Here is a 26,697-nt window from a genome sequence, read left to right as displayed (position 1 = left end):
AGATGTTCAACAAATGTAGATGGCCTGCTTTAGACTGAGAGCATCACCACTTCAAGCCCATTTACAATGCAGACATTTTCCATAACTATACTGTTTACAATGATTATGCATTTCTGCTTGATATCATTTTGTTGTAAAGCTGCAATTGCCTTTGAGCTGCAATTGCCTTAATCAAATTTTGACTGTGCTCTTTCTGTGCAAGCTGCACTTTGCTGGCTGGTGTAGTGTCCGTAAAAACAGAAAGGTGGCCATATACTTAAAAATCGTTCAAGTGACAGCTATTCTTCTGGACTCTCCATATTTAATGTGGAGAGGGGAATATGTCACTGCCTTATCAGGAGCGCCATATCTCCCTAGGGAACAAAAAACTGAGCAGCTTGAAAGCCTGCATTCTCAATTAAACTTTCTCCTGGGGAGAGTTGGAAGACCCACATACATATTACATAGTTGGCTGCAGGATCAAATCTAATGTGTGTGACAACCCTTAAGGCCCCTTTACACAGGCCGACACAGCAGGCAATTATTGGGAACAATCCATTTGTTCCTGATAAATGCCTGCATACATGCATTTAAGTTCAACAATCTCCTCCACTGAATGGGGACGAGGGATTGCTGCTGCAATTGCGTATACCCATTAGAGAATCATTGTTTCTGGGCAGCAGATCTCTGTTTAGACAGCATGATTTCTTGCTTTCACCCAATGAACAAGCTTGTTCATCTCGTGATCGGCAGCACCTTTATACAGGGCAATTATCAGGACTGCTCCCTCCTGTTCTTTGGTTGTGTAAAGGGGTCTTTAGGCTCACATAACTGCAAAGCCTACAAGTAAACAGAAGCAACTGAACGTATGCTGCTTCTCAATCAAAAATGGAAAACATGTACAAATCGAAAAGTCCCAAACTAGATTTGTGTATACTGTAGTCTTTAGATAGCGGCTCTTGGTAAATAATCAACTACTGCTGCACACATGAGCACATTTCACCAGGCTCATATACAGCATACGGCTTCCATGTCATATTCACCCAACCCTGGTGACAGAAAGAGCAGTGCTAAGACAGGAGAATACTTTAACCTTACGTCATTTGACAGGGGCTGCTGAAAGTTTTGTATAAGATTGTATACATTTCTAAGATTTGTAAGATAAGATAGAAAGGACACTTTCAAAAGGAGGTGGAAAAATGATCTCTACAATAAAAAAAAGTCTGAAACTCTCCATAAGATGGCCATACGCATTAGATGTGTGTCAGATACACCTGCTAATGTATGTGGGGGTCTCCCAACCCTCCCTCGGTGGCAGATGTTGGGTAGGATAAGGATTGGGGAATTGGATGTCAATAGCCCAATGATTTTGTTGAGCTTTCTCCCCTCACCTATTCACAAAAGATGAATTCTTGGCCCAGCAGACCACACATGTGTATGGGGTGATCAGGAAGGATGGCGTTCAGCCCAGAGTTATCTTATATGTATGATCAGCCTTCCGGAAAAGCTTTAAACAAGCCAAGTGGTATTGAAAGGTTATGTCAGGAAATACTTCCCCTACAATTTTTTATGTAGGTACAATAAAGACATGTCCTAGATACATTCCCTGACAGAAAGACTGCAAATACCTGGATGTGAGGTATAATTCTGAATTACTGAAGCAGACAGATAGCATTGTAAAACAGGCTGCAAAATATAATACAGTACCCCAACAGTTCACACACAGAACAAATACTGAAAGTGTTTGCATGAATTGATGTCTTGGTTTCACTCTTTAAAATGTGGCTCCACAAGGGTTAACTGAGGTTTGGCAACCCATGTTACGACTCTCCACCAGTACTCTGAACAGAGTCCCATCTGCACACATGCAGAGCTTGTAACGCTCCGTCCCGTCATCGTACATCAGCTCCCCTGTGGAAGTAGGTAACCGGGAAGGAGTGACCACCACGCTGCCATTCAGAATTATGCTGTTTTCCTAGTGAGAGAAAAACATAACAGGTCTTAGGTACCAGCATTAGTACTGGAAGTTCCACAAAAATATACCAAATGTAGCGTAAAATGCACAAGTATACAGCAAACAATACAACCGCTAAAGAGGTATCTACTTACTGCTTTTAGTACAATGTTTCCACCAGTCCGGAAATCTATGGTCTTTCCCATTATAAAGACTCCTTCATTTCCACGGACAGTGATTTGTCCATCAACATTTATTTTAAGATCGCTGCTTGCGCTGCTGGTAATCTGAAAAATAAAGAGATGAATAACAGCAATAGATTTGTAATATATTGCACTAAAATATATCTTGATCAGTCATAACATTAAAGGGGTTGTCTCACTTCAGCAAATGGCATTTATCATGTATAGAACGTTAATACAAGGCATTGTGGTTGTCCATATTGCAGGACTGGTCGTAACCATGAAAAAGCAAAGTGTATAATGTGATGGAAAAATGAATTAAGCCAGCATAGGAAGAAAAATGGACCATCACAATTGTAAGGAATATGGATTAATATTTACTGTCAGCCATGTCCTCACACCCACCAGTTGCTGAAAGATGGCAGAGGAAATCAAGCTCCACAGGGGGCCCTGCTTCAAAGCTGCAGCCAGATAGCAGAAAACTCCTAGCAGGTCACATCTGGTTACATTTCTCACCTCCAGTCAGACAGCACGGATCCTGCAGGAAAACCCCCAGCAGAAGGTATCAGCCCTTGCCAGGATCAATGATACCTCCCAGACATGTTGGCACCTACATTTCATAAGGAATTATGAATCGTCCGTCCATCACCGGCATAAACTCAGTAATCTTTTTGCGATCCTGGGACAAAGCCAAATGTCCACGTAGTCCTGGCTTGAGACTAGGATGCCCGGGAGGGGAGATATACATATCTCCCCACGGAAACCAACTAACGGTACCATGTTTGGACTCTACTTGTAGCCGGAACCCAGGCGGATCCGTTGGTCCCAGAACCATCTCCCTGTGACCTTCTGGCCTGGAGCTATGAACCCTAAAGAGTTTTGTGGGTCATTTGCTGCCAGCCCAGCAAGAGGGGGGGTGGACCCCTCCCAAAGGCCGGGAGGGGAGGGACCAGCTACAGGTTAAAAGGCTTGTGCCAGCAAGCGGGCGTGTCTTTTCTCTGGAAGGGGGTCACATCGTGCAATGTGTTTAGTGGGACCTGAAACCGGCTGACATCACTGCCTCTGACGTGAACACAGCTAAGAACTCATTGTCAAGATCTTGCCCGATTCCTCAGGTCGCAGTACCTGATCAGACCGGGATCCGGTATCAGCGGTCAATCGGGACAAGTACTGACACTACACACACTATCGAATTTGATTACTCTGCTGCCAACAATCTACCAGATTGCACGGGAGATCGAATTGTTGCCGGTTCCTTCTAACAACTACTAAACTTCAGAGATTCGCATTTTAAAGCAAACAGGTAGCTGAAAATTAGGAACTCTAATTGCCTTAAAAAATATTGCCCGTGCTAGGTTAAATAATTGGTTTTAATAAAAATTGAAAGATGTAAAAACAGAAGCATACAAATATACACAGAACAGTTATTAAAATAAAAGGATGAAAGAAAACTGACGCCTACTTTACTCACACAGAGACTTGCAGCTATCAGGTCCTGAGGCAAGACAGAAAGACCCGGATCCTCATTCAATCAGATTGGCCTCAAAATGGGGAACACTGTACAATCTGCTCTGTCCAATTTATAAGAATTGGTCCAGGCAGTCTGTAAACCCACCTTTAGGGCGTGACATATGGGTTGGCTGTGACCGGTCAGTCACGCTGAAATCTGGTCTAAAATGGATTTCTGCCGATAACTCTACACAGGAGAATGCCCGCCCGATAATTGTGGGCTCATTTTTTAGCTCTTAGTATTGGGGTCACAGGGGTACCAAACACGGGGTGTCCACGTGACCCCAATCAGAACAGATTTCCTGAGCCAGGATTTAACATAGGTGGTTGGATTTTGGTATGTTTGGCACCGTCACCTCCTGACCGTTAAAATGGCGTACCTCAATAATCTCTATTGAGTTGTATTTTCGAGTTATGACCAGAGTAAGATTTTTGGATTTTCCCACTGACAGCGAGGCATGGAGAGCAGCTTGCCCCCTCCCTCCGGAAGCGTGCCCCTATCATAAAGTAATAAACCCCTCTGAAGCTGTCCACCTTACAGGCATGTTTATATAAAGTGTCGTGGAGGCCAGTGATCGTTGTCACCTCTGGGTCAGGGACTAAGAAGTTTATGGCGGTGGTCTGGTTTTTGATGTGGGGGAAGATGGAGAGGGAGAGAAGGGACAGTTATTTGTTTGAATAAGGGGGAGCTCCGAGTCAGAGAAGGGACAGTTATTTGTTTGGATAAAGGGGAGCTCCGAGTCCCCAGAACACAGGCCAAGCACTCATGCTCAGTGTGCCACACTCATCACTAGCCAAAGGACTCATATATCTGGTAAACTGACTTATTGTTCTGCTTAACCCTGTTGTACCTATATCACCTGTGTCTGAATCCTCAGACCACTGTATATATTCTTAGTGTATATTGTGTCATCTAGTGTGCCCTTAAGGCGATTAAATATATAATTTAATCTTGTGCTGTCTTGTATCTCGATCACGAATCCCCACGTTTGTGTTTCGGCCTAGTTATAAGCTACTGCGGGTTGGTTTCTCACCCTATATAATCCCATTAGCGGATCGGGCTTATATCAAACGAGAAGCTGGTGGCAGATACCCGGGCTGAGACAGCGCTATTTTCACTGCGGCAGTGAAAAGGCTCTCAGCTGGTTGCCTCTCTGTGCCCGCGTGGACAGGAGGTGTCTGTGTAAACTGTACCAAGCTGACCTTACCTGCTCCTCTGGAGGGCGTGACGTCACTCTTTGGTAACAAGTGACCATACTGCGTCATGGCGTAGGCGACGTCAAGCAGGCGCGAGGCGTGGTATTCGTCACATATCCATTAGTAAGTGCCTTGTATTAAAGGGGAATTCCCATCTCAGACAATGGGGGCACATATTGCTAGGATATGCCCCTATTGTCGCATAGGTGCGGTTACCTGTCACTCCCTGTCACTGTGGAATGTGGAAAGTTAAAGGGAGCATTTCACAAATATTTCCCCGGAACATCAACAAGATATCAAACAAATGTGACCAGTGGGGTCTGACTCTTAAGACATTCATCCTGGGAACAGGTTTTCTTTTTTAGGAAATTTTGAGCACAGGTTGTAATTTCCAAGCACAAATTCAAACTTAATATGCAAATTAAATCAAAATGACTATCTTTCAGAATTTTTCTTAATTTATTATTTTATTGCAAACTGCCAAAGGTTATTGAAGTTTATGGTTTTGAGTCGACTTTAGCCCTTTAAAGGGGTTTTCCGGATATTGGTGGCTGATCCTTAAAATAGCTCATAAATATCAGCTCGGTGGGCGTCTGATACCTGGCATCCACACCAATCAGCTGTTCAAAGCAGATACCGAAAATAACACGGAGTGAGAAACCGGAAGCACGGTTTTCCAATGCATAAGGGCCGTGCCAGGTTACTGCAGCTCTGCACCCATTCAAGGGAGTTCATATGAAAAACATTTTTAGGGTTCTTTAAACCTAGGTATTAAAGTGGAAGCATGGTGCACATGAAATTATCCTGGTATGTGTTCACTGTGAAGCCTAAAAGGGGTTGTCTCACTTCAGTAAATAGCATTTATCATGTAGACAAAGTTCATATAAGGCACTTACTAATGTATTGTTATTATCCATATTGCCTCCTTTGCTGGCTGGACTCATTTTTCCATCACATTATACACTGTTCATGTCCAGGGGTCATAACCCCTGTATACAAGCAGTGTATAATGCAGTGTATTGATGACCTATGGCTGCAGCGCTTGGATGATCACATCGGCCTCTTCACAGTATACCAAGCAGATCACCATACACTGTAAAGCAGCTGTGCTTGGTATTGCAGCTCAATCCCCTTCACTTAAATAGATTTGACATTACAAGTCAATGAAGAAGCCACAGTGCTCACCCAAGCACCAAAGTTTGGGGGTCCCCCACGATCAGACATTGATGACTTAGGGCTCTTTCACACTTGCGTTCTTTTCTTCCGGCATAGAGTTCCGTCGTCGGGGCTCTATGCCGGAAGAATCCTGATCAGTTTTATCCTAATGCATTCTGAATGGAGAGAAATCCGTTCCGGATGCATCAGGATGTGCCTGTAAGAGGCATAACAGGCAGTAGCATGAAGTAGAAAGTGAAAAAAGGAAAACTGTATTACCCTTTCTGTAGATGCTCTTTGTACATTCAGCGTTTTTACTCCTTTTGGCAAATGGAATTCATGTTTCTCATAATCTGTGCTGAACAAAGTGTTTTGCGTTCGAGGGTCCACAAACTCCATGCCGATGTCACTAGTAATGGAGGTCTTATTCTTGTCCACTTTCAATACAGTCGAACCTTGTTGAAGAATCACCTTGAAACACAGGACACAAGATTAATGACCTATTCATCACTTCTCTCGGAGAGCATCTGTGCGTGACTAAGAAAATCTAATGTGTGCAGAATGCTATTAATATCTGTACATAAGAGAAGCAAAGACATTACAATAAAGCATGGTAGACAAAGTAAAGTCCATTAGTGTAAAAGCACAAAATATAAACTGATCAGAGGGGCTATCTGACATTAAAATTGTCAAAGGACAGGGGGCTGCATAATGTTTATCGAAATGTCCTGCCGCTCTAGTCCCCACTAGGCTTACAGTGATCATGTGAACGATGAACAGCACTTGACTGCTGCAGGCCCCGCCAGGACCGGAGCTGTGGCGCTGGAGTGGCCTCACATTTCAAAAGGTGCATAAGGATATTTCATTATTTTATGCAGCCCTTGCTCTTTGACGATTTTTAAAAACATCTTGGAAAAACCCAAAGTCATGATAGGATCGGGGATAACTACTTGATTGATGGGCGACTGAATGCTGGGACCCCCCAACAATCCCAAGTATGGGGGTCCTGTTCCCCCATATGAATGGAGAGGCAGGTCAAGCATGCATGCTTCAGCTTGACTGATCTTCTGAGAGACTGCCTGAAACAGCTTAGAACAGTATCGGAGGTCTCCTGCAGTCCCACAGAGAATTCAATAAAGTTAAAGGGATTCTGTCCTCACAAAATTCACTGTTATCGGACTAGCTCAGCTGAACGTAGTGAAACTTTTCACTTAAAGATCCATAGCTTTGTTCTGGAGAAGCAGTAATTTTAATCCACATGTAAGTGAGCAGTTAAGTGCACTGGGGGTGGTCCTGAGCTACTCTGTGCACCCTCGCTCCTCCTTTCTCTGCTAGTCCCTCCATCTCCTTGATTAGCAGAGCCAGATAAGATGTCTATGCAGGAACTTCAGTTGGCAAGTCCATGATCAGAATGTAATAATAAGGAACCCCTAAACAAGTAAAATATTTTCTTTCTTTGAATCTGAATGACAACCCCTTTCTGTAATCAGGCGTCCTCAGTAGTGTTTCAGTCATGACTGGATGACCAGAGGGAATTTTATGCACAGTCCATTCAGTACTGTTCACAGAAGACTCCTTATACAGCAGAAATACATGTAACCTACCGGCTGATTGTTGCCTGTGATCACCAGATCTTCACTGCGTCGTCCACCCACGGTGCTCTTGTATAATGGATGTATTACGCCCATGTCAGAGACTTGTTTAAACCGGAGAAGGCCGCTGTCATGAAATTCCATGCTTTCACAGCCATTAGGACCAATACGAATGACAATCCATATGACCAATGTGATCTAGAAAACACATGAATGGTTCATTACACCGTTCCTAAAGTAACAGCATTGCTTCTAGGAGAGAATACAGAGAATCAGGGAGTAACACTTAGTAAAAAAAATACAATGCAATGTACTTTTTATTTGGTTTGCAGAGTGCTGCACCTGCGCATTGGGATGTGCTGACTGACCCCCTTTTTCTTAGCAACACTTAGTACTTTGTACACAGTTTATATTCCATATTACAGACGTGCACACGCAGTAACCCTGGGCATGAGCTCTAAGATTGTCCAGGCAGAAATAGACCCAGAACACAAAACACTTAAGGGGTCATTTATCAAACAGAAATACGTCTAAATTAGGCTACTTTCACACCTGCGTTAGGTGCGGATCCGTCTTGTATCTGCACAGACGGATCCGCAACTATAATGCAAACGCTTGTATCCGTTCAGAACGGATCCGTTTGCATTATTCTTTTTAAAAAAAAAGTCTAAGTCAAAACTAATTGAAAACTGATCCGTCCCCTATTGACTTTCAATGTAAGTCAGGACGGATCAGTTTTCAATTGCACCATATTGTGTCAGTGAAAACAGATCCGTCCCCATTGACTTACATTGTAAGTCAGGACGGATCCGTTTGGCTCCGCATCGCCAGGTGGACACCAAAACGCTGCAAGCAGCATTTTGGTGTCCACATCCAGAGCGGAATGGAGACTGAACGGAGCCAAACTGATGCATTCTGAACGGATCCTTATCCATTCAGAATGCATTGGGGCTGAACTGATCCGTTTTGAACCGTTTGTGAGATCCCTGAAACGGATCTCACAAAAGGAATTCAAAACGCCAGTGTGAAAGTAGCCTTAGGCGTTTTTCTGGCGCAGATTGCAGCACAAAGGTCCTTTGCGCTGCAGTTTGTGACTTCTTCCTGCTCACACAAGGTCTTAAAAGCGGGGTGTGCCATGGGAGGGGAAGAGGACGGTTTTAGGAGTAGAAAATGGTCTAAATGTAAGACAGCTAGAAAGCTACATGTAGAAGTGGCGGAGGATCCGCTGACATTATGCGCCTCCTCCTGGCACTCTATTACTTCCTGCCAGAGGCAGGCGTAGGCCAGTTTTACACTAGTGCTTAATATCCGGCAGGGAACAGCATTGCCAGAAGCTAAAGTGTCGCCGTCCAACCCCAGTAACCCGGGGAAAATATTCTTGGTATATTTGCGGGTTGCTGCCAGATCTCTGCTAGTCTACATTATAGTTAATGGGGCCGGACAGAATTGCGGCAGCGCGCGGTTGCGCCCGGCAAGGACAGCCTGCCGGATCTGTTTCACGCATATGTGAAACAAGCTATATAGTATTTATGGAAAAGGAGCCTGGATGCCTTTGAAGACTGAACCTTTTCTTCTCTAGGCAGAGACCCTGACCCCTAGTCTTTTGACGAGATTTTTACATGGAACAGCTTTTCACCATATTTTATGTACGTTTTTTTTTTTAGATATTTGTGTAAGTTAATCATATCCCCCTTAGACACCTCTGCTCAAGACTAAATAAATGTAATTCTTTTAGTCGGTTCTCATAACTAACATCCTCTATGTCCTTTATCAGTTTAGTCACTTTTCTTTGTACATTTTCACGCTTAGGGTGCATATTCCAGATGAGGCCGCATCAAACATTTTTAAGTGGTAATATTACATCGCTGTCCCGCGAGCCCATGCCTCGTTTAGCACATGACAATATCCTGCTCACTTTAGAAGCAGCTGATTGACATTGTATGCCATTAGTAAAGCCCCTTTAAACTAACGGATGAGGCTGATGATTGTCAGGAAGGAAGTATTGCTTCCCAACAATCTCTTACTCATCAGTGGAGGTGATCCCCTCCACAGTATGAGGAGGAGCGATTGATAATGCCATTAGTCATCCCCATAGAGAATCATTGCTAGTGGGCAGCTGTTTAGATGGCACAATCTGCTGCTCACAAATGATGATTTAGGTGACTACATCAATGATTCTTTTACACGATGAACGAGCATAAGTGGCCCCATTTTCTAGGTAGTTCCAAATTAACAGGAGGTGGGGCAACACAAGTAGGCGGGGTCAACAATACCATAGTGCAAAATACCATCCGAGCAGAACCATATACCACAGTGTAGCACAATATACTGCCCCAAAAGCTGACCCTCTGTGGTGGCCATCAATAGCTACCATCTTCTGTCCTCCTCCTCCAGTTGTCTATGGAGCAGACGGCTTAGGAGGTTAGGTGAGGGCCACAGCAGTTGAATTCAGGAGGACATGTGCGGTCGCTAGCAGGGTACATGAGTACCTGATTCTCACAGCATTAAAGGCAGTGGCGTAGCTATAGGGGTCGCAGCGGTCGCACTTGCAACCGGGCCCCTAAGTCAGGTGGGCCCACGGGGCCCCCCAGGAGAGATGGAGTGAAGCCTTGACTCATGGAGTGCTCTGACGGGGCCCGGCATGAAGTACAGTGACAATGCCGGGCCCCGTCTGAGCACTCTTCAAACATGTACTGTATAATATGAGCGGGGGGGAGGTTGGCACAGAGGCAAAGGGGGGCACGCGCGCACTCACACAGACACCCGGCAGTTCTTGTCACTGCCGGCCGGGCTGTATCCAGAGTGAAGCAGGGCTCCAGCGCTCCCCCTGCTGGCCGCACATCGTGCTGCTGGCTGTGGGAGGAGCGCTGAAAGACCGGGAATGAGTGTGGGAGCACGTCATCAAGGACTCAGGTAAGCATGTGTTTTTAGTTTTTTTCCCCCCCTAAAGCTGCAGACTGGGGGAGGGGGGAAGGAAGGCACTGATGATGATGCCCCCTGTGCAGTGTGTGGTTCCCTCCCTGGTACTGATGATGATGATGGTGCCCCCCGTGCAGTGTGTGACTCCCTTCCTGGCACTGATGATGATGGGTGGGCATCTCTAATCTGGCATAACTACTGTGAGGGGGCACATATCTGGGCATCGCTACTATGAAGGGACACATATCTGGTATAACTACTGTGAGGGGCACATATATGGGCATAACTACTGTGAGGGGCACATATCTGGGCATAACTACTGTGAGGGGGCATATATCTGGCTACAACTACTGTGAGGGGGCACATATCTGGGAATATCTTCAGTGAGGGGGCACATATCTGGCTACAACTACTGTGAGGGGGCACATATCTGGGCATAACTACTGTGAGGGGGCACATATCTGGGAATATCTTCAGTGAGGGGGCACATATCTGGCTACAACTACTGTGAGGGGGCACATATCTGGGCATTGCAACTATGAAGGGACACATATCTGGATATAACTACTGTGAGGGGCACATATCTGGGCATAACTACTGTGAGGGGGCAAATATCTGGGAATATCTTCAGTGAGGGGGCACATATCTGGCTACAACTACTGTGAGGGGGCACATATCTGGGCATTGCAACTATGAAGGGACACATATCTGGATATAACTACTGTGAGGGGCACATATCTGGGCATAACTACTGTGAGGGGGCACATATCTGTGCATAACTACTGTGAGGGGGCACATATCTGGGCATAACTACTGTGAGGGGGCACATATCTGGGCATAACTACTGTGAGGGGGCATATATCTGGCTACAACTACTGTGAGGGGGCACATATCTGGGAATATCTTCAGTGAGGGGGCACATATCTGGCTACAACTACTGTGAGGGGGCACATATCTGGGCATCGCTACTATGAAGGGACACATATCTGGTATAATTACTGTGAGGGGGCACATATCTGGGCATAACTTTTCCTGTTGAGTCTATGCCTGTCAGTGAAGTGAGGCCAGTATGGGAGCTCTCACTGACACACACTGCGAGTTTATCGCATTCAAATCGCTTGTGTGTGTCTGGCCAAAAAACTGTATGGACTAGCACAATTTCTGTCACATGATCGCTAACGCGCGTTCATAGTGATTAATTATCATTTGCGGGCGGCTGATCGTGGTGTCTAATCACAATCTGCTGCATGTAATAATAGCCATTTCCTCCGCTAGCGAGCAGGCGATTGCCGGGAAGAAACGATTTCTTCCCGACAATCGCTGGCAGAATCGGGCTGTGTAATACAGTCTTTATTCTATGATTTACAAGCACACTCAAATCATTATCTACAAATCACACTTCCAGTGTTATTCGCCCTAGGTCATATGATACATGTAAATTATTTATACCCAGATGCATTACTTTACATTTATCCACATTGAACCTCAATTGCCTGGAGCAGGTATTAGCAACCTTCGGCACTCCAGCTGATGTGAAACTACAACTCCCAGCATGCAAACATGCTCGGCTACACTTCTCCAATAGAAGTGAATGAAGCATTCTGGGAGTTGTAGTTTCTGAACAGCTGGAGTGCCGAAGGTTGCTGATCCCTGGTCTAGTGAATGCTCAAACAATCAGAGTGTCAATCACAGTACTACATACGTAGCTTGGTATTATCTGCAAAAATAGAAACTGTGCTATTAATCCCACCGTCTATATAATTAATATAGAGGTTAAATAATGGGGGACCCACAACCGGTATAACCGATTCAGAATAGGAATCATTGACCACAAATCTGGCTAGTTTTCAATCCAATTAGGAACAGTAGCATGGCAGGCCTGGGTCCTCTATGAGCTCCTCGGCTTCCCTGACAACTACTCCTCCCTCTTTGTAATCATTTAGATGCCATGGTCACTATTGACAACTGGCATGCACTGCGTATGGAGAGGGCTTATCTCCATACACCCCTTCCAGCATTATGAGGAACTGATACATCAGATATCACTAAGAAGTTAATGAGCATGGGGGCCTTTAGGTTACTCCAGGTTCGCTATCATGGTCATCACTGGGTACTGAAGACCATAGCAGCAGAGGCTACCTACCGTATGTGTTACTGCACACATCTCCAGTGGCCTGTACTTACAATTAAGTTGATGACAGCCAAGATAAACAGGAGGACAATCACACAAATGGCTAAGTTGCCTTTCCTGCCTCTCAGGCCAGTTTTATGCAAACGATCTTCATCAATGGGAATGTATCCGGCTTTGAAGTTACTGTTGTGCTCTTTATTCACATTTCTGCGTTCTACCGCCTTCTCCCGCATTGACTTCTTGAATGGCCCATTAGAGCTCTAGGGTAAAATAGCACAAGAAATGTAATTTAGCCTATTATATTAAAGCACATTTGCTTACTTAACAGCTATACTTTAATGACTACATAAAGCAGCATGTTATAGAGCAGGAGGAGCTGAGCAGATTGATATATAGTTTTAAGGGAAAAAATTCAGTAAAACGTGTAATTTATACAAGTGCCGTTCTTTCTAAGTTCAGTCGTACAGGATCTTATCAGTTATCTCTGTGTACACACCTATACAAAGAATACCATAAATCACTGATAACACCTCCCCTGTGTACAAATGAAGTCAGAATGAGCAGAGATATAAATGTATAAATAAAACTATATATCAATCTGCTCCGCTCCTTCTGCTCTATAACATTTCCTGCAGATTGCACTACATTTCATGGTGACAGGTCTTCTTTAAAGAGGACCTTTTAGGAAAATCAACCCTATTAAATGAGTTACCGTATATATTGCTTGGTTGGATTGATCCTGCTGATTAAAACAATACCTTAGAGGGTATCTGTCAGCAGATTTGTACCTATGACGATGGCTGACCTGTTACATGTGCACTTGGCAGCTGAAGACATCTGTGTTGGTCCCATGTTCACATGTGTCCGCATGGCTGAGAAAAATTAAGTTTTAATATATGCAAATGAGCCTCTAGGAGCAACGAGGGTGTGGCCGTTACACGTAGAGAGCTACAACTGCTGCACTCTCTCCACTTTGATTGACAGGGCCAGGCAGTGAAAACATCATCACTCCTCCCTGGTCCTGTCAATCACTGTACAGAGGGCGTGGCAGTAGCAGAGAGCAGAGCCTCTAAGTGTAACGGCAATGCCACCGTTGCTCCTAGGGACTCATTTGCATAATTATATTTCTCAGCAATGGAGGCACATAAGAACACGGGACCAACACAGATGCCTTCATCTGTCAAGTGCCCATGTAACAGGTCAGCCAGTGTCATAGGCACAAATCTGCTGACAGATGCCCTTTAATTGTTACAATTAGTTGTCCTGTTCCAGATATGGTAGTTTTACTTGATATGCAAATGAAGGATTTAGTGCACGGAGGGATGGGCCTTTGCCCCTCAGCTCATTTGCTTTTCTCACTTTCCAACATCCCCTTCCCTGACAGGGCCAGTCATCATCATTGTGCTCTTGCCTGGCCCTGTAATCCTGCGCATGCACCGTTCCCTCCACAATCATCTCATTTGGGTTTCCCACTGCTGAGATGTTTACTGCGCCTGCCCTTCAGTGCATGGAAGCTCTAATTTGCATATTGATTAAAACTGCACTACCTCTGGAACGGAACTACGAATTTTAGTTCTGATCAGCAGAATCAACACTACCAAGCAGTATGCTTGGTTGCATAGGGTTAATCCTGCTGAATGACCCAACTTTTTGAGCTTTGCTAACAAGCTTTGTAGGGGTTATCTATTATTCCTATACTGTCCTACAGTAGTGCATCGTCCCAAAGATCCCCTTTGTTCTCTCCTATGAACAGTAGAGCCATCAGTGGACTGACTTTTAGGGCCCATGCACACAACCGTATGCCCTCCGAGAAGTACGGTCCTGTTGTGCCTTTTCATTGGTAAATGCATTGATATCCAATTCATTATTGTCAAAATGGATGTTTATTGCCTTTAAGAGCCATGCTCGACTATAGTTGCAATTTTGTATGTCTTGAGAAGGCCAAATTAAGGTCACACAAAGCTTAATGTTATTCTTCTCATGAATATACCAGTCTGAGAAGAGGCATCCTTGTTTACTTACTTAAATTTATGACGGGCAATAAAGATAAGCTCTGTGCAGCTGGTGATAATTACCTATACAATTAGGCATTTATTAATGAAGCAAAATATATAATATGTATGTATTCATTTATTGAGCCTTAGTTAGTCCTTAGCATAATACAATCAGTAGGACATATATATATTTGTTTATATTATATTGTTATATGTTACGAAGACAACATGTATCCAGTATATTGTATATATTTCTCATTAGGAATATCTGTCTCTAAAAAAAGAGTGTCTGTGAAGATGTGTGTTTTGTAACAATTAATCACATCTTTGGTATGACAGAGGAGGTACTGATATCTCTGTGAGAAAACAAGGGCATTTACGACCCATAAATTAAGTGTGAGAAACATTCAAAAGAGACGCCTAGAGGTCTGTCTCTAATTGCTACAAGTGTCAGAATTAATCCCTATGGCTTTGAATTAAAGCTTCTAAGGTCAAAATGTATATTCAGACCTACATAAGTTAACCCTTTATACTATGATGCAGATAGCTTATACAGCAGTGCCACCTAGGTATCAGTAGGTGACATTACAACAGTAGCAAAAATGCATTCTGGGTAAGGTTATGATGTCACATTTTTATCAATGGTCACGCCCATCCGACAATGATTGGAAAGTTCCAAATTAGGAAGGTGTGTCTAACTGATAGGTTTGTGATCATAAACCATACACAGGAGGTGGAAAAAGGAGAAAGAGAGAAGGAAAGTGAGAAGAAAGGAGAGAGGAGTTGAGTCTCTAGAAGGGTCTATCAAGATGAAAGCCATGGTGAGATGTGCTATGATGGACCACCCAGCTTTCCTAGGAGCAGAAGTGAGAGTCCTACTAGGACTTGGTAAGAGACACAGGAAATGATATTTCATTTTATTAAGACTAATTTGATAGTGTGGGTGAAATTATACCATCTAGATTGGCGAATAAATAAATGATTTAATTAATTGATCATCTCCATATTGAGATGTAGTCTTAGGATATTGTGAGGCTTCATTCTACCTGCAGAAGAATCTAGACTCATAATCTAGCAAAGCATTAAATAATTGCTTTTATACATATATATATATATATATATATTAATAGAACATTCTTCGCCAAGCTAAGTGATGGATTCCCACAGGAAGGACTTATTTCAAGTCCTTCCTATTTAAAGCGAACCTTTCACCTCATTTTCACCTTATAAACCAGCAACAGTACCTTATAGATTATCCTGAGTGTGTTCTTATCCATGTTAGTGCCGCTTTCCTGGGCTCTTTATACTTCCAAAAATCGTCTTATAAACTTCACATTCTGTGCTCCAACAGTCATGCAAACAGTCAAGGGGGTAGCCCTTCCATCTCCTCTGGCCGTACCGCCCCTGCCCTAACCCCTCCTCTATGCACCTTAACTGACAGCCGGCTCAGTCGCCGGGACTGCGCTTCTGAAACCTGCGCATGCGCCGTCCTCCTGCTTCGCCGCGCGATCCCGTCTTTCTTGATGACAAAAGCGCGATCATGTACGAGAATCGCACATGCGCCTTACGCAATGCCGGCCTGTCTGCTCTCCCTCCCGTGCGCGCGCTCCACTATTGTCAGCAAGAAAGACGGGATCGCGCGGCGAATCAGGAGGACGGCGCATGCGCAGGTTTCAGAAGCGCCGTCCCGGCGACTGAGCCGGCTGTCGGTTTAGGTGCATAGAGGAGGGGTTAGGGCAGGGGCGGTACGGCCAGAGGAGATGGAAGGGCTACCCCCTTGACTGTTTGCATGACTGTTGGAGCACAGAATGTGAAGTTTATAAGACGATTTTTGGAAGTATAAAGAGCCCAGGAAAGCGGCACTAACATGGATAAGAACACACTCAGGATAATCTATAAGGTACTGTTGCTGGTTTATAAGGTGAAAATGAGGTGAAAGGTTCGCTTTAAGATATGGTCTAGCAAAATCCTAGATCCCTGTTATTTGTCTTAATAGTCTTACCAAAGTCATGTATGTGAAAATAGTCCAGGATGGGGCGGAAGGATATGGTTATCTCTTCTAAGTTATATCCTTGAATGGATTTGCCCACCTTGAAGTCATGTGATGTGTAGTTGGTTAGGGGGGGCAGAATGTATGTAGCATTCTATAATGATGTCTAGGATTAGACATGCCCATCCTGATATCATGAGGTTTTCTCTGAACAGAAGTAATGTATATAACTTATGTTCATATTTTGATATCCTAACCTAATAATAGCTTGGTTATAATGTGACAAGTTATTTCCACTCACATGTATTGTTAAGCTTGTAATGCTTTATATTAACGCTATATATATTCATTTGCATGTATCTTTGTGTTTATTTACTTATATATGTTTATAATCTTGTAACCAATAAATCTGCATATTTTTACAATACCTGTGTATTATTGTATAATGCAGAACTACATTTTATCATTAACGTCATCTCACGTCAAAAAGAACTTATTTATCTGAGGAAATAGTCGGACTCAGGTGGGAATTGTATCAATTAGGTTGTCTACAATTCACCAGGTCATGATTTTAAGAATTTATGACAAATTTTATAAATTTAAGTTTTTTATGGTTAATTATTTTTATGACCATCATTAATAATTCTTAATTGAATTATTACCCACCGACAGTCCGTGAGCGGGCCATATGTCCCGGAGCGGCATTGATCGTGTGCATGGGAGCGCACAGCATCATAGGTTACTGTGACGGTGTGCGCATCAGACCGCCTGCGGGGCGACTGTCCTGCACTCATGATACTGCAAGATAAAGTGGTCAAATGTGGTCACAAAGTTTGTAAAACAAAATAGAAAAATGTGAAAAAAATATTGGTCATTTGCTTTACTGAGCACGCATCTAATGGAGCAGAGCTAACAAAGCAACCAGGCAGCCATTACTGAAGACAATATAAAGCAGGTACACATCACCCATGGGGTAGGGGCTGAAACTTTTTAAACACCAAGTGGGTAACAAAACATATTCTAAATTTTTCAAACCAGCGCCTGGATCTTAATACTTTTGTAATTGCATGTAATTAAAAATGTATTACAGTTACTGAGTTATGCAATAAAATGTATCTGTATCGCACCACCTGTTTGTTCTTTTCCTAATTTTTTTGTCTGTCTCACTGAGGTGGTCACACACGCTCAGTTTAAATCTTCAACTACCACCAGCCATATGTTCTGTTAGAAGCTGTGGCGGTTACAGAGAGAGAGCTGCAGCACAAAGGACACGCCGCCTGGGATGCCAGTCTGAGGATGATCTAGCAGAGCAATTAGAGCGGTGAATGTGGAGATCTCTGGACCCATGTGCAGTACAGGGCTGGTTCTAAAATGACCGCTTTTGGACGGACAAACACAACTGCATGCAGCGGTATTCGTCCAGCCAAAATCTGTTAGATCCCATTATAGTATCCATCTAGGCCAGATACAGTAACTCTGGTAGTCTGTTTCTCTACCACTAGTTTAGCGCAGATATGAACGCAGCCTTACAGAGTTCAGGAATTTCAGCCACTTCCATTGTAATCAGAGGCATAAACCTGGACCCCCCCCATACAATCTCTTACTAGCAGTATGGGTTGTCCTGAAGAGCTCGGGAAAATAGGGATTTTCCAGTTATTAGATACTGATGACCTTCTTCCTCTCTGGAGCTAAGCAGCAGTTTGCCGGCATGCCCGCCACCCAGTGGATGGAGCTTTCTCCTTCCAGCTCTGTGTACTGCGTTGCTTCAGGCACCAGTGTTCGTTGGGGGTGCGGGGTGTCGGATCCCCACCCATCTGACATTGATGAACTAGCCTCAGGATAAAAAGCCCCTTTAAGGCCTCTTGCACACAAACGTTTTTTTTTCCCTTTTACGTTCTGTTTTTTTGCGTTTCGTATACGATATACGGAATATCAATTTGGATCATTTCTGACTTGCTACATCTGCCCAGCACAAGTTGTAAGTGCTCTCTTTGTGAAGGTGAATAATCGCGGACTAACAAGCCACAAAATCTGAGAGCAGGGCCACAATGGCACGGTGGATAGCAGTACTCTCTGTTGACTCGCTCACTAGGCAGGCCTGACATCAGCACAAGAACTGGACATGAGGAGTGTCCATGGTGGAGATGCTGCACACAAGCCTAAGATCGTCATGTTGAATGGTCAGATGGAGTGGTGTACAGCATGCCGCCACCTGAGTAGCGAAACGTGTTCTCTGGAGCAATTAGTCACGTGTCACTATCTGGCGATCGGATACAGTAAGAACACTAACTTCTGGAATCCTGAGTGCCTAATGTAGCCGGGGAGGATAATGGGGTGTTGTGCCATTATTTCCATTCTCATTAAACCTATGAGACCACAGTGAATGAGGGCTGCTCCTCATGGGTTGGGCTAGGCCCTTAAAAGGTTTTTTTGAGATTTTATAACGGATGACCTATCATCAGAATAGGTCATCAGTATCAGATCGGTGGGGGTCCGACACCCGGGACTGCCACTGATCAGCTGTTTGAGAAGGCACTGGTGCCTGCTGTAGCAACGCGCCCTTCTGATTACTCACCAAGCCCAGCGTCAGACATTGTATAGCGGCTGTGCTTGGCTCTGCATTCAACTCCATTCTCTATGGGGCTGAGCTGCTCCTAGGTCACGTGACCGATGAATGTGACATCACTGGTCTAGGAAAAGCCTCGGCACTACTGCCTTCTCAAATAGCTGATCAGCAGGGGTCCCGGGTGTCAGACCCCCACCAATCAGATACTGATGACCTATCCTCAGGATAGGTCATCCATTATAAAGTCTTGGAAAACCCCTTTCATATTCAGAGATGTTAAAGGGCTTCTGTCACCCCCAAAACTCATTTTTCATTTTTGAGCATATTAAAATCCTTATTGTACAGCTATTCCCTATATAGGGCTCTTACCTTGTTCTGTGGCTTTGTTTCATTAAAAATCGAGCTTTTAAAATATGCAAATGACTTTACTACCAGCAAGTGGGGCGTCTACTTGCTGGTAGCCGCCGCATCCTCCTTTTAAAAAAACACCCCCTCCTACAGTTGATCGACAGGGCCAGCGAGCGCTCTCCTCCTCCGACTGGCCCTGTCAGCATTTCAAATCCCGCCCCTGCGCCTTACGTGTCTTCATTTGGCGCAGGCGCTCTGAGAGGAGGACGCTCGCTTCCTCAGCACTTCCTCAGTGCGCCTGCGCCGATTACGTCTTCTCTTTCGGGTTTAGAGGGGACGTCATCGGCGCAGGCGCACTAAGGGAGTGCTGAGGAAGCGAGCGTCCTCCTCTCAGAGCGCCTGCGCCAATGCTGCATGTCCCAATTTCAACTGTTTCCTTGGGACATAGATACAGCTAAATGAAATAGTGAACCAGGGAGTCATCAGCCCCATGCGCCACCATTCCCCTATCACCGGTGGTTCAGCAGAAACTGTGTGTGGGCACAGACTGGGCAGGATTGGTGGGCAAAAAAAAAACATTTGCCGTGGCATGCATAGCGCACCGCTGGGAGGAGTGCGCTGAGCAGGCGGGTCGTCTTGTGCCAGGAGGTGCTCTCGGTGCAGATCCGTCCTATATTACCCTACAGGGCAATGGTAGAATGTGACCATGGTGACTGGGGCTCATCCACATGGCGGCACTTTTGGACTGCGCTGCCGATATATTTCCATAGTTGTGCTTTGCTCACCATGGCAGGGAATATACACATGAATATACCACTGTGCTTTTTCTCTTTTCCTGGAAAAGTTATAACAGGCACATTCTATGGGGTTCTCAGGATAAGCGGCGCCATTTATGCCTGGCAGCCACTTATTCTGTCCTTATGGAGGAAAATAAATCACAGGTGTGTTTTTTCCTGATGTTTCTGGGGGGGGGATGAGGCTTTATAGGCATCATATGACAGGATTTACATAGGGAGGAGGAGAAAACGCTATGTGGTGGCCACACTCATCACATGGACAACTGCAGGTAGGTGAACCTGGTATTAGCTGCACTGCTAACAGCTAAAAGTGACGTTCTGTATCCCTAGAGCCCTTTATACCGTCTGTCAGCTCGTCTAGCCCCCCGCCCGGCCATACACACAGGACACTATGCTTCGTGGTTGTCTATTGCAGCTCTTCTGTCCCCCAGAGCCGCCTAACCCCGGGACAATCACACCGGCATGCAGTCACCTCAGGACCGACCTGCTCGGCGGCCGCCATCTTCCCTCAGTCCTGAGCCTGACAGCAGGAACACTGAGGCGGCGCCGGACTCTACCACCTGCATACAGATGGGAGGGGGGGGGGACATTGACATTCGTGTAATACATAGAGAGTATTTAACGCTTTGTAGAAAGAAATAAAAATTAGTACTTCACCGCTTCATGAATTCGGGTTGACACTGAAGTGTAAATTAAAATTCTCTCTTTTTTTTTTTCGACGACCTCCCCTCCCATTAGGACATGGTGTCTTCCTGTGGTCTATTGGAATGTAGTGGTGGGAGAAGCGGCGGGTGCTATTCTCGTCTTTGGAGGGGATGTCATATAAATAGTCAGGGGTCTGGGAGCAGGACGGCGGCTCTCACAAGAAGGGCGGCCATACAGGAGTAGGAAAAAATATCCCCTTATGTTAAAGGCAGGGATCTCAAGTCTCCCTGAAGTTCAGGGAGTCTCCCTCTATTAGATAGCGGCTCCCTGACACCCGCATGTGAGACAATATCTCCCGGAAAGGTTTACTGATAGCAGAGCAGAGAGATAAGAGAAGTGACAGGACAGAGTTTAGATTACAGGTTGAATTAACCCTTTAGGGTCAAATTGGCTTCTCAAGGAGATCTATATGTTAAAGGCATCCCTTCTTCTGTCTCATTCAGTAGCTATAGAACTATTGTGGGAGATGTATTTTTTTTAAATACATTTACACATTTAACCCTCTATTTTAATTATATTATTTACCCCAGTGTTAAATTCACCCCCCCTGGATGCTTTAATCACATACATAAATATGATCATTTGGGGCAGGGTAATGAGCCCAGTCCTCCACACCATAAAGCAAAGTGTGCAGATACTGCATATGTTTGGAAAATGTAATAAAAAGTTCGTGAAAAAAAAAAAAAAGAAAACCTCCCTGAAATGAGTTTTTGCAGGTTGGGATGTCTGTAAAGGGGTTGTCCAAGATTTATTTTTTTAAATGCCTAAAAGCAGAAAGCAGAGAATCCGGTTTAATAATACCAGTTAAAGGGGGTTTCTGTGGGTTTTTAACAACTTGTCCCAGAGCAGGGGGCTGTATAAAATAAAACCAGGACCTACTGGTACCACAGCAATGATTGCCAACATTACTGCTACTTCCCGTCACTGGCGCCGCCATCCACTTGCCCATGTCACCACTGAGGCCAATGATTGGCAGCAACAGTCACATGATGAACGATGGGCGTGACATCAGCGCTGAAGGGACCAGAGTGCTGGCCTCAGCAGTCTTGTGCTGTACATGGCTGCTGCATCACTGCTGAGGCCAGAGATTGGCTGCAGCCATCATGGTGTGAATGCACAGCATTTAGGCAGGGTGGTTTTAGACAAAATGTGGCCCTGGGCAAAATCAAAAGAAGGGGCCCACATCTTGTAATAATTTGCTAAAATCACAGTCCGACACCCCCGCCGATCAGCTGTTTGAGGAGACGGCGCGTGCTGTTCACTGCTGCTGTCCCATAGACATACAGCAGCAGAGCAGGAAGAGAGAAGGCACAGGTGCACAGCGCACGCAGTCTCCTCAAACAGCTGATCGTCGGGAGTGCCGGGTGTCGGACCCCCGCCGATCTAATATTGATGACCTATCCTAAGGATAGGTAATCAATATGAAAAAACCCGGAGAACCTCTTGAAACTACCCCCAATACTGTGCCTGTTCTACTCCCCCCCCCATGTCCACAAACATTATACCAGTGATGGGCAAACTACGGCCCGGCGGACCTTTTTATCCGGCCCGCAGAGCTGTCTGGAGGCAGCAGGAGTGGCGATGAGCGCTTCAATTGTGGAAGCGCTCATCTCCATATTCATCTGTATCGCCGTCCTCAGGACAGCGATACAGATGAATTGAGCAGGGGAGAGGCGTCTCTCTTGCCCGTTCCTTTGATAGGCTATAGGCCTAGTGCCTGTAGCCTATCAGAGGCCGGTGCAGGCGGCACAATGACGTCATCGCGCCGCCTGAGCTGTACAGAGCGGGACACAGGCTGGAAGAGGCCTGCATCGCATCACTGACAGCAGCATAAGGTAAGTATATGTGTTTATTATTTATAGTATACTGTGGCAAGAAGGGGAGTGGGGGCCCTATATACTGGCACAATATGGATTGGTACTATGGAGAAGAGGGGAAGCACTATGGGGGCCCTATATACTGCCAAAATATGGGGGGGGGGGCACTATGGAGAAGAGGGGAAGCACTATGGGGGTCCTATATACTGCCAAAATATGGGGGGGCACTATGGAGAAGAGGGGAAGCACTATGGGGGCCCTATATACTGGCACAATATGGGGGGCACTATGGAGAAGGAGGAAGCACTATGGGGGCCCTATATACTGGCACAATATCTATTCTGCGAATTGCAACAACAAAGCTAACTCCAGACTTTGATGCCTTAGCAAAAAAGGGAGACCAACAACACTGTTCCCACTAAAATTGAAGGTGAGTTATACATACTGTTATGAAAGAAATACATTGCATAAAAGTTTTGTACAATAACTCTTTTTATGCTTTTCTACCTTGAATTAAACTAAACCTTTAATTTTACGAAATTTATATTTCATTTATATTAATTCACACAAACGCCCCATCCATCTACTCTTGGTCCGACCCCCGGGTCCAATATATGAACCCATTGTGGCCCATGAGTAAAAAGTTTGCCCACCTCTGCACTATACTATACTATACACTCAGACTGCCCTCATTAGTAATGGTGCCCCCAATAAGGATAATACTCCCCAAGATAGCCCCTCCATATTGCGTCAAATAATAATAACGCCCCGATGTCCCGTAGTACTCTAGTAGTAATAATATAACCATAATGCTCCCAGTGGCTCTCATGTCTCCCTGTAGTGCCCCCCACTAGTTCCAATATATAATGCTTCCCCCCATAGTGCCAATATATATATAATGTTCCACCGTAGTGCCAGTGTGTATATAATGCTCCTCCATTCCTCCCCAGTAGTGCCAAGTATATATAATGATCTCCTTCCCCCATCCCTGGTGCCCCAACAGTGTGGACATTTTGTATAAAAAAAAAAAAATGCCTCCCCCCGCCGCTGTCTGCGATGTAGACCACAGTTTTATCTGTGGCTTGTGTTGCTGCGTCCTGATTCATGTGGTCCCAATGACATCACCACTCCTGCTCCGGGTCTCACGTGATGACGTCATCATGCGAGGTTGCAGTGATGTCATTTTGGCTTCTTGTTCTGTTCTAACGCCTCACAGGCTTGAGGTCTAGCGGCCTGAGGCTTGTGAAGTTGGACCGCCATGAGTGCGCCCCACTTTATGGGTAGCGAAGTGCCACCCTAGGCGGATGACTACCCTCCCCTATCCATGGTCCCGGCCCTAATTCAGAGCACATTACTGCAGGAGGTATAACAGGAGAGGACTATAACTCCCATCATGTCTATTATTTAATATCAGAGCACATTACAGGTGGACGTATAAGAGGATGGGACTACAACTTCCAGCATGTCCAAGCCGTTATGTAATATCAGAGTACATTACAAGAGGAGGTACTGTATTTTTCGCCCTATATGAAGCACCGGCCCATTAGAACTCAGGTCAGACCACTAATCAGCAGTGATGGTCAGTTCGCAGTGTTCGCCAGCGAACACATGCGGGCTGCCATCTTTAGTAAGGTAGACTCACCCGTCCGGCGATGGCGAACACTGCGAACTGACCATCACTGCTAATCAGATCCCCAATCTTAATCAGACCCCAACAAGACCTCAGATCAGACCCCAATCAGACCTCAGATAAGAGCCTCATGCCTCTCATCAGTCCCCAGCAGTCTCATATCAGCCCCCAGCAGTCCCCATTGCCTCATGTCAGCCCCCATTGCCTCATATCAGCCCCCAGCAGCCCCATATTGTGTCAGCATCTCCATATTGCCCTAGATCAGCCCCCAGCATCTCCATATTACCCCCATATCAGCCTCCAGCATCTCCATATTGCCCCCAGCATCTCTATATTGCCCCCATATCAGCCTCCAGCATGTCCATATTGCCCCCAGCATGTCCATATTGCCCCCATATCAGCCTCCAGAATGTCCATATTGCCCCCATATCAGCCTCCAGCATGTCCATATTTCCCCCATCATCTCCATATTGCCCCCCGCGCCTCAAGTTTTATAAAATGAAAAAAACACTTACCTTTCCTGCTCCGGACGCGACGCTCCTCACCGCCTGTGCTTGGTCTTCCTCCTCCTCCGTCTGCTGCCCATTTTGCCCCTCTTCCCTAACGCCAGCCCTGCATTTAGGTCTGCAGTGTTAAAGTAGCAGGGTCCCAGGACATTTATAGTTTTTGCATTTTTATTTTTTTACTTTTCCGCTTTCATAGCTGTACGAGAGCTTTTTTTTTTTTTTACGTGCTGTAATTGTTTTTTAACGGCACCATTTCATCTTTTTGAAAAACGGGAAAAATTCTGTGGGGTGAAATTGAAAAAAAAAATGCAATTCCGCCACTGTTTTTTAGGTCTTGTTTTTACGGCATTCACTTTGTGCTACAAATGATATAACTGCCTTTTTCTGCGGGTCAGTGCGATTACAGCAATACCAAAAATATAACATTTATCGTATTTTTTACTAATAAAAATATTGCTTGCATTGCCATATACTAACATCTATAACTTTTTAATATTTCTGTGTGTGGCGAATATATTTTCTTGTGGGGCGAATTGTTTGAAAAAGGGGAAAAGGTTGCAAATTCTGGTGCAAAACAGTTTGTTAGGGCTCATTCACACAACCATATGAATGGTTCCGCATCCCTTCCGTAATTTTGCGGAATGGGTGCGGACCCATTCATTTCAATGGGGGTCGCAAAAGATGCGGACAGTTAATATAGAGCATGTCCTATTTTTGCTGGCCATTGCGGACCGCATACGCGCCAGTATCTGTGTTTTGCGGATCCGCAAAACACTATGGTCGTGTGAATGTAGCCTCCTTACTGTGATGTTGTCTGCACGGATCTGCACTGATTTGTATAGCGCTGTAAAAAGAAAGGTTATCATTATGTGCTGCATTCTTTATACCGCTAACCGTCGGTTAATTGCTCCGGATTACCTGTCTCATGTGATTACCATTTAGAAATTAATAATGTCTAGACATCTAACTGTCACACCTACAGTATGTCCTAAGAAGTGTCACAGCACAGCCTGGGGGTCTTCCAGAGGAATGAGGTGCCTATCTGTAATGTGAACCCCAGGTGCTAATTATATGCAAATCCAGAAAATGCAACGTCTCATTCAACTACTTCAATGTAAACATAAAAATACAGTTATAGCAGAATATGGAAGAAAAAATCCCTCTGGATAGGTGATCAGCTGTCATTCTGGGACAACCCCTTTAAAATAACTGATTTACACATGGCAGATTTTGGCAACTGAAGTTCCTTTCACCTGAATGGTATGGATTCCGCAGCAAGCACATACCATTGTATCATGTAAAACCCTGGGACAGCTGCTTTGTAGTTGTGGTCAGGAGTATGCTGGGCCAGAAGCTTCCTGGATCAGTGGTGGGTGCCACTGAGCAGCAAATAATAGGCATAGAGGTAGGTAGTACCTAGGTGTGCCAACAACAGTCAGCTTTACTGTGGAATGGCAGGTCACCAGGCAGCCAAAACCATGAGCGTTCCTCAGGTCACTTAAAGTAGCACTCCCACAAAAAATGTAATTCTCTGACCTGTTAGGTACATGATGTAATCTACAGGGTGGGCCATTTATATGGATACACCTTAATAAAATGGGAATGGTTGGTGATATTAACTTCCTGTTTGTGGCACATTAGTATATGTGAGGGGGGAAACTTTTCAAGATGGGTGGTGACCATGACGGCCATTTTGAAGTTGGCCATTTTGAATCCAACTTTTGTT

At 44.9% G+C, this 26,697-nt stretch overlaps 1 protein-coding gene across 2 annotated transcripts; it reads right to left on the bottom strand.

The window, feature by feature from the left end:
• Nucleotides 1–209: 209 nt before the first annotated feature.
• Nucleotides 210–20,838, bottom strand: SGCB (sarcoglycan beta). Of its 2 annotated transcripts, none has more exons than XM_040418877.1 (6): nt 20,798–20,838; nt 12,672–12,878; nt 7,581–7,766; nt 6,256–6,447; nt 2,089–2,220; nt 210–1,954 (listed from the first exon to the last, which is right to left on the bottom strand). In XM_040418877.1, exons 1-6 carry the CDS (start codon nt 20,813–20,815, stop codon nt 1,754–1,756), a joined length of 936 nt encoding a protein of 311 aa, XP_040274811.1. In that variant the 5' UTR covers nt 20,816–20,838; the 3' UTR covers nt 210–1,753. The 2 variants fall into 2 exon arrangements, with proteins under 2 accessions (XP_040274811.1, XP_040274810.1); XM_040418876.1 differs by having other exon boundaries at nt 20,786–20,818.
• Nucleotides 20,839–26,697: the final 5,859 nt, after the last annotated feature.

Source organism: Bufo bufo, chromosome 2, assembly GCF_905171765.1.
Source record: "Bufo bufo chromosome 2, aBufBuf1.1, whole genome shotgun sequence".
Classification (NCBI taxonomy): domain Eukaryota; kingdom Metazoa; phylum Chordata; class Amphibia; order Anura; family Bufonidae; genus Bufo; species Bufo bufo.
Note: the sequence above shows the minus strand (reverse complement) of the source record. Positions and strands in the feature narration are given on the sequence as shown.

Excerpts from the sequence above, each read along its gene's own strand:
- SGCB (XM_040418876.1), bottom strand. The coding sequence starts at position 20,815 with ATGGCGGCCGCCGAGCAGGTCGGTCCTGAG. Across the intron at positions 12,879-20,785 it reads CCGAGCAGGTCGGTCCTGAG|AGCTCTAATGGGCCATTCAA; the intron begins GTGACTGCATGC and ends ATTTTACCCTAG. Across the intron at positions 7,767-12,671 it reads TGGCTGTCATCAACTTAATT|ATCACATTGGTCATATGGAT; the intron begins GTAAGTACAGGC and ends TGTGTTTTCTAG.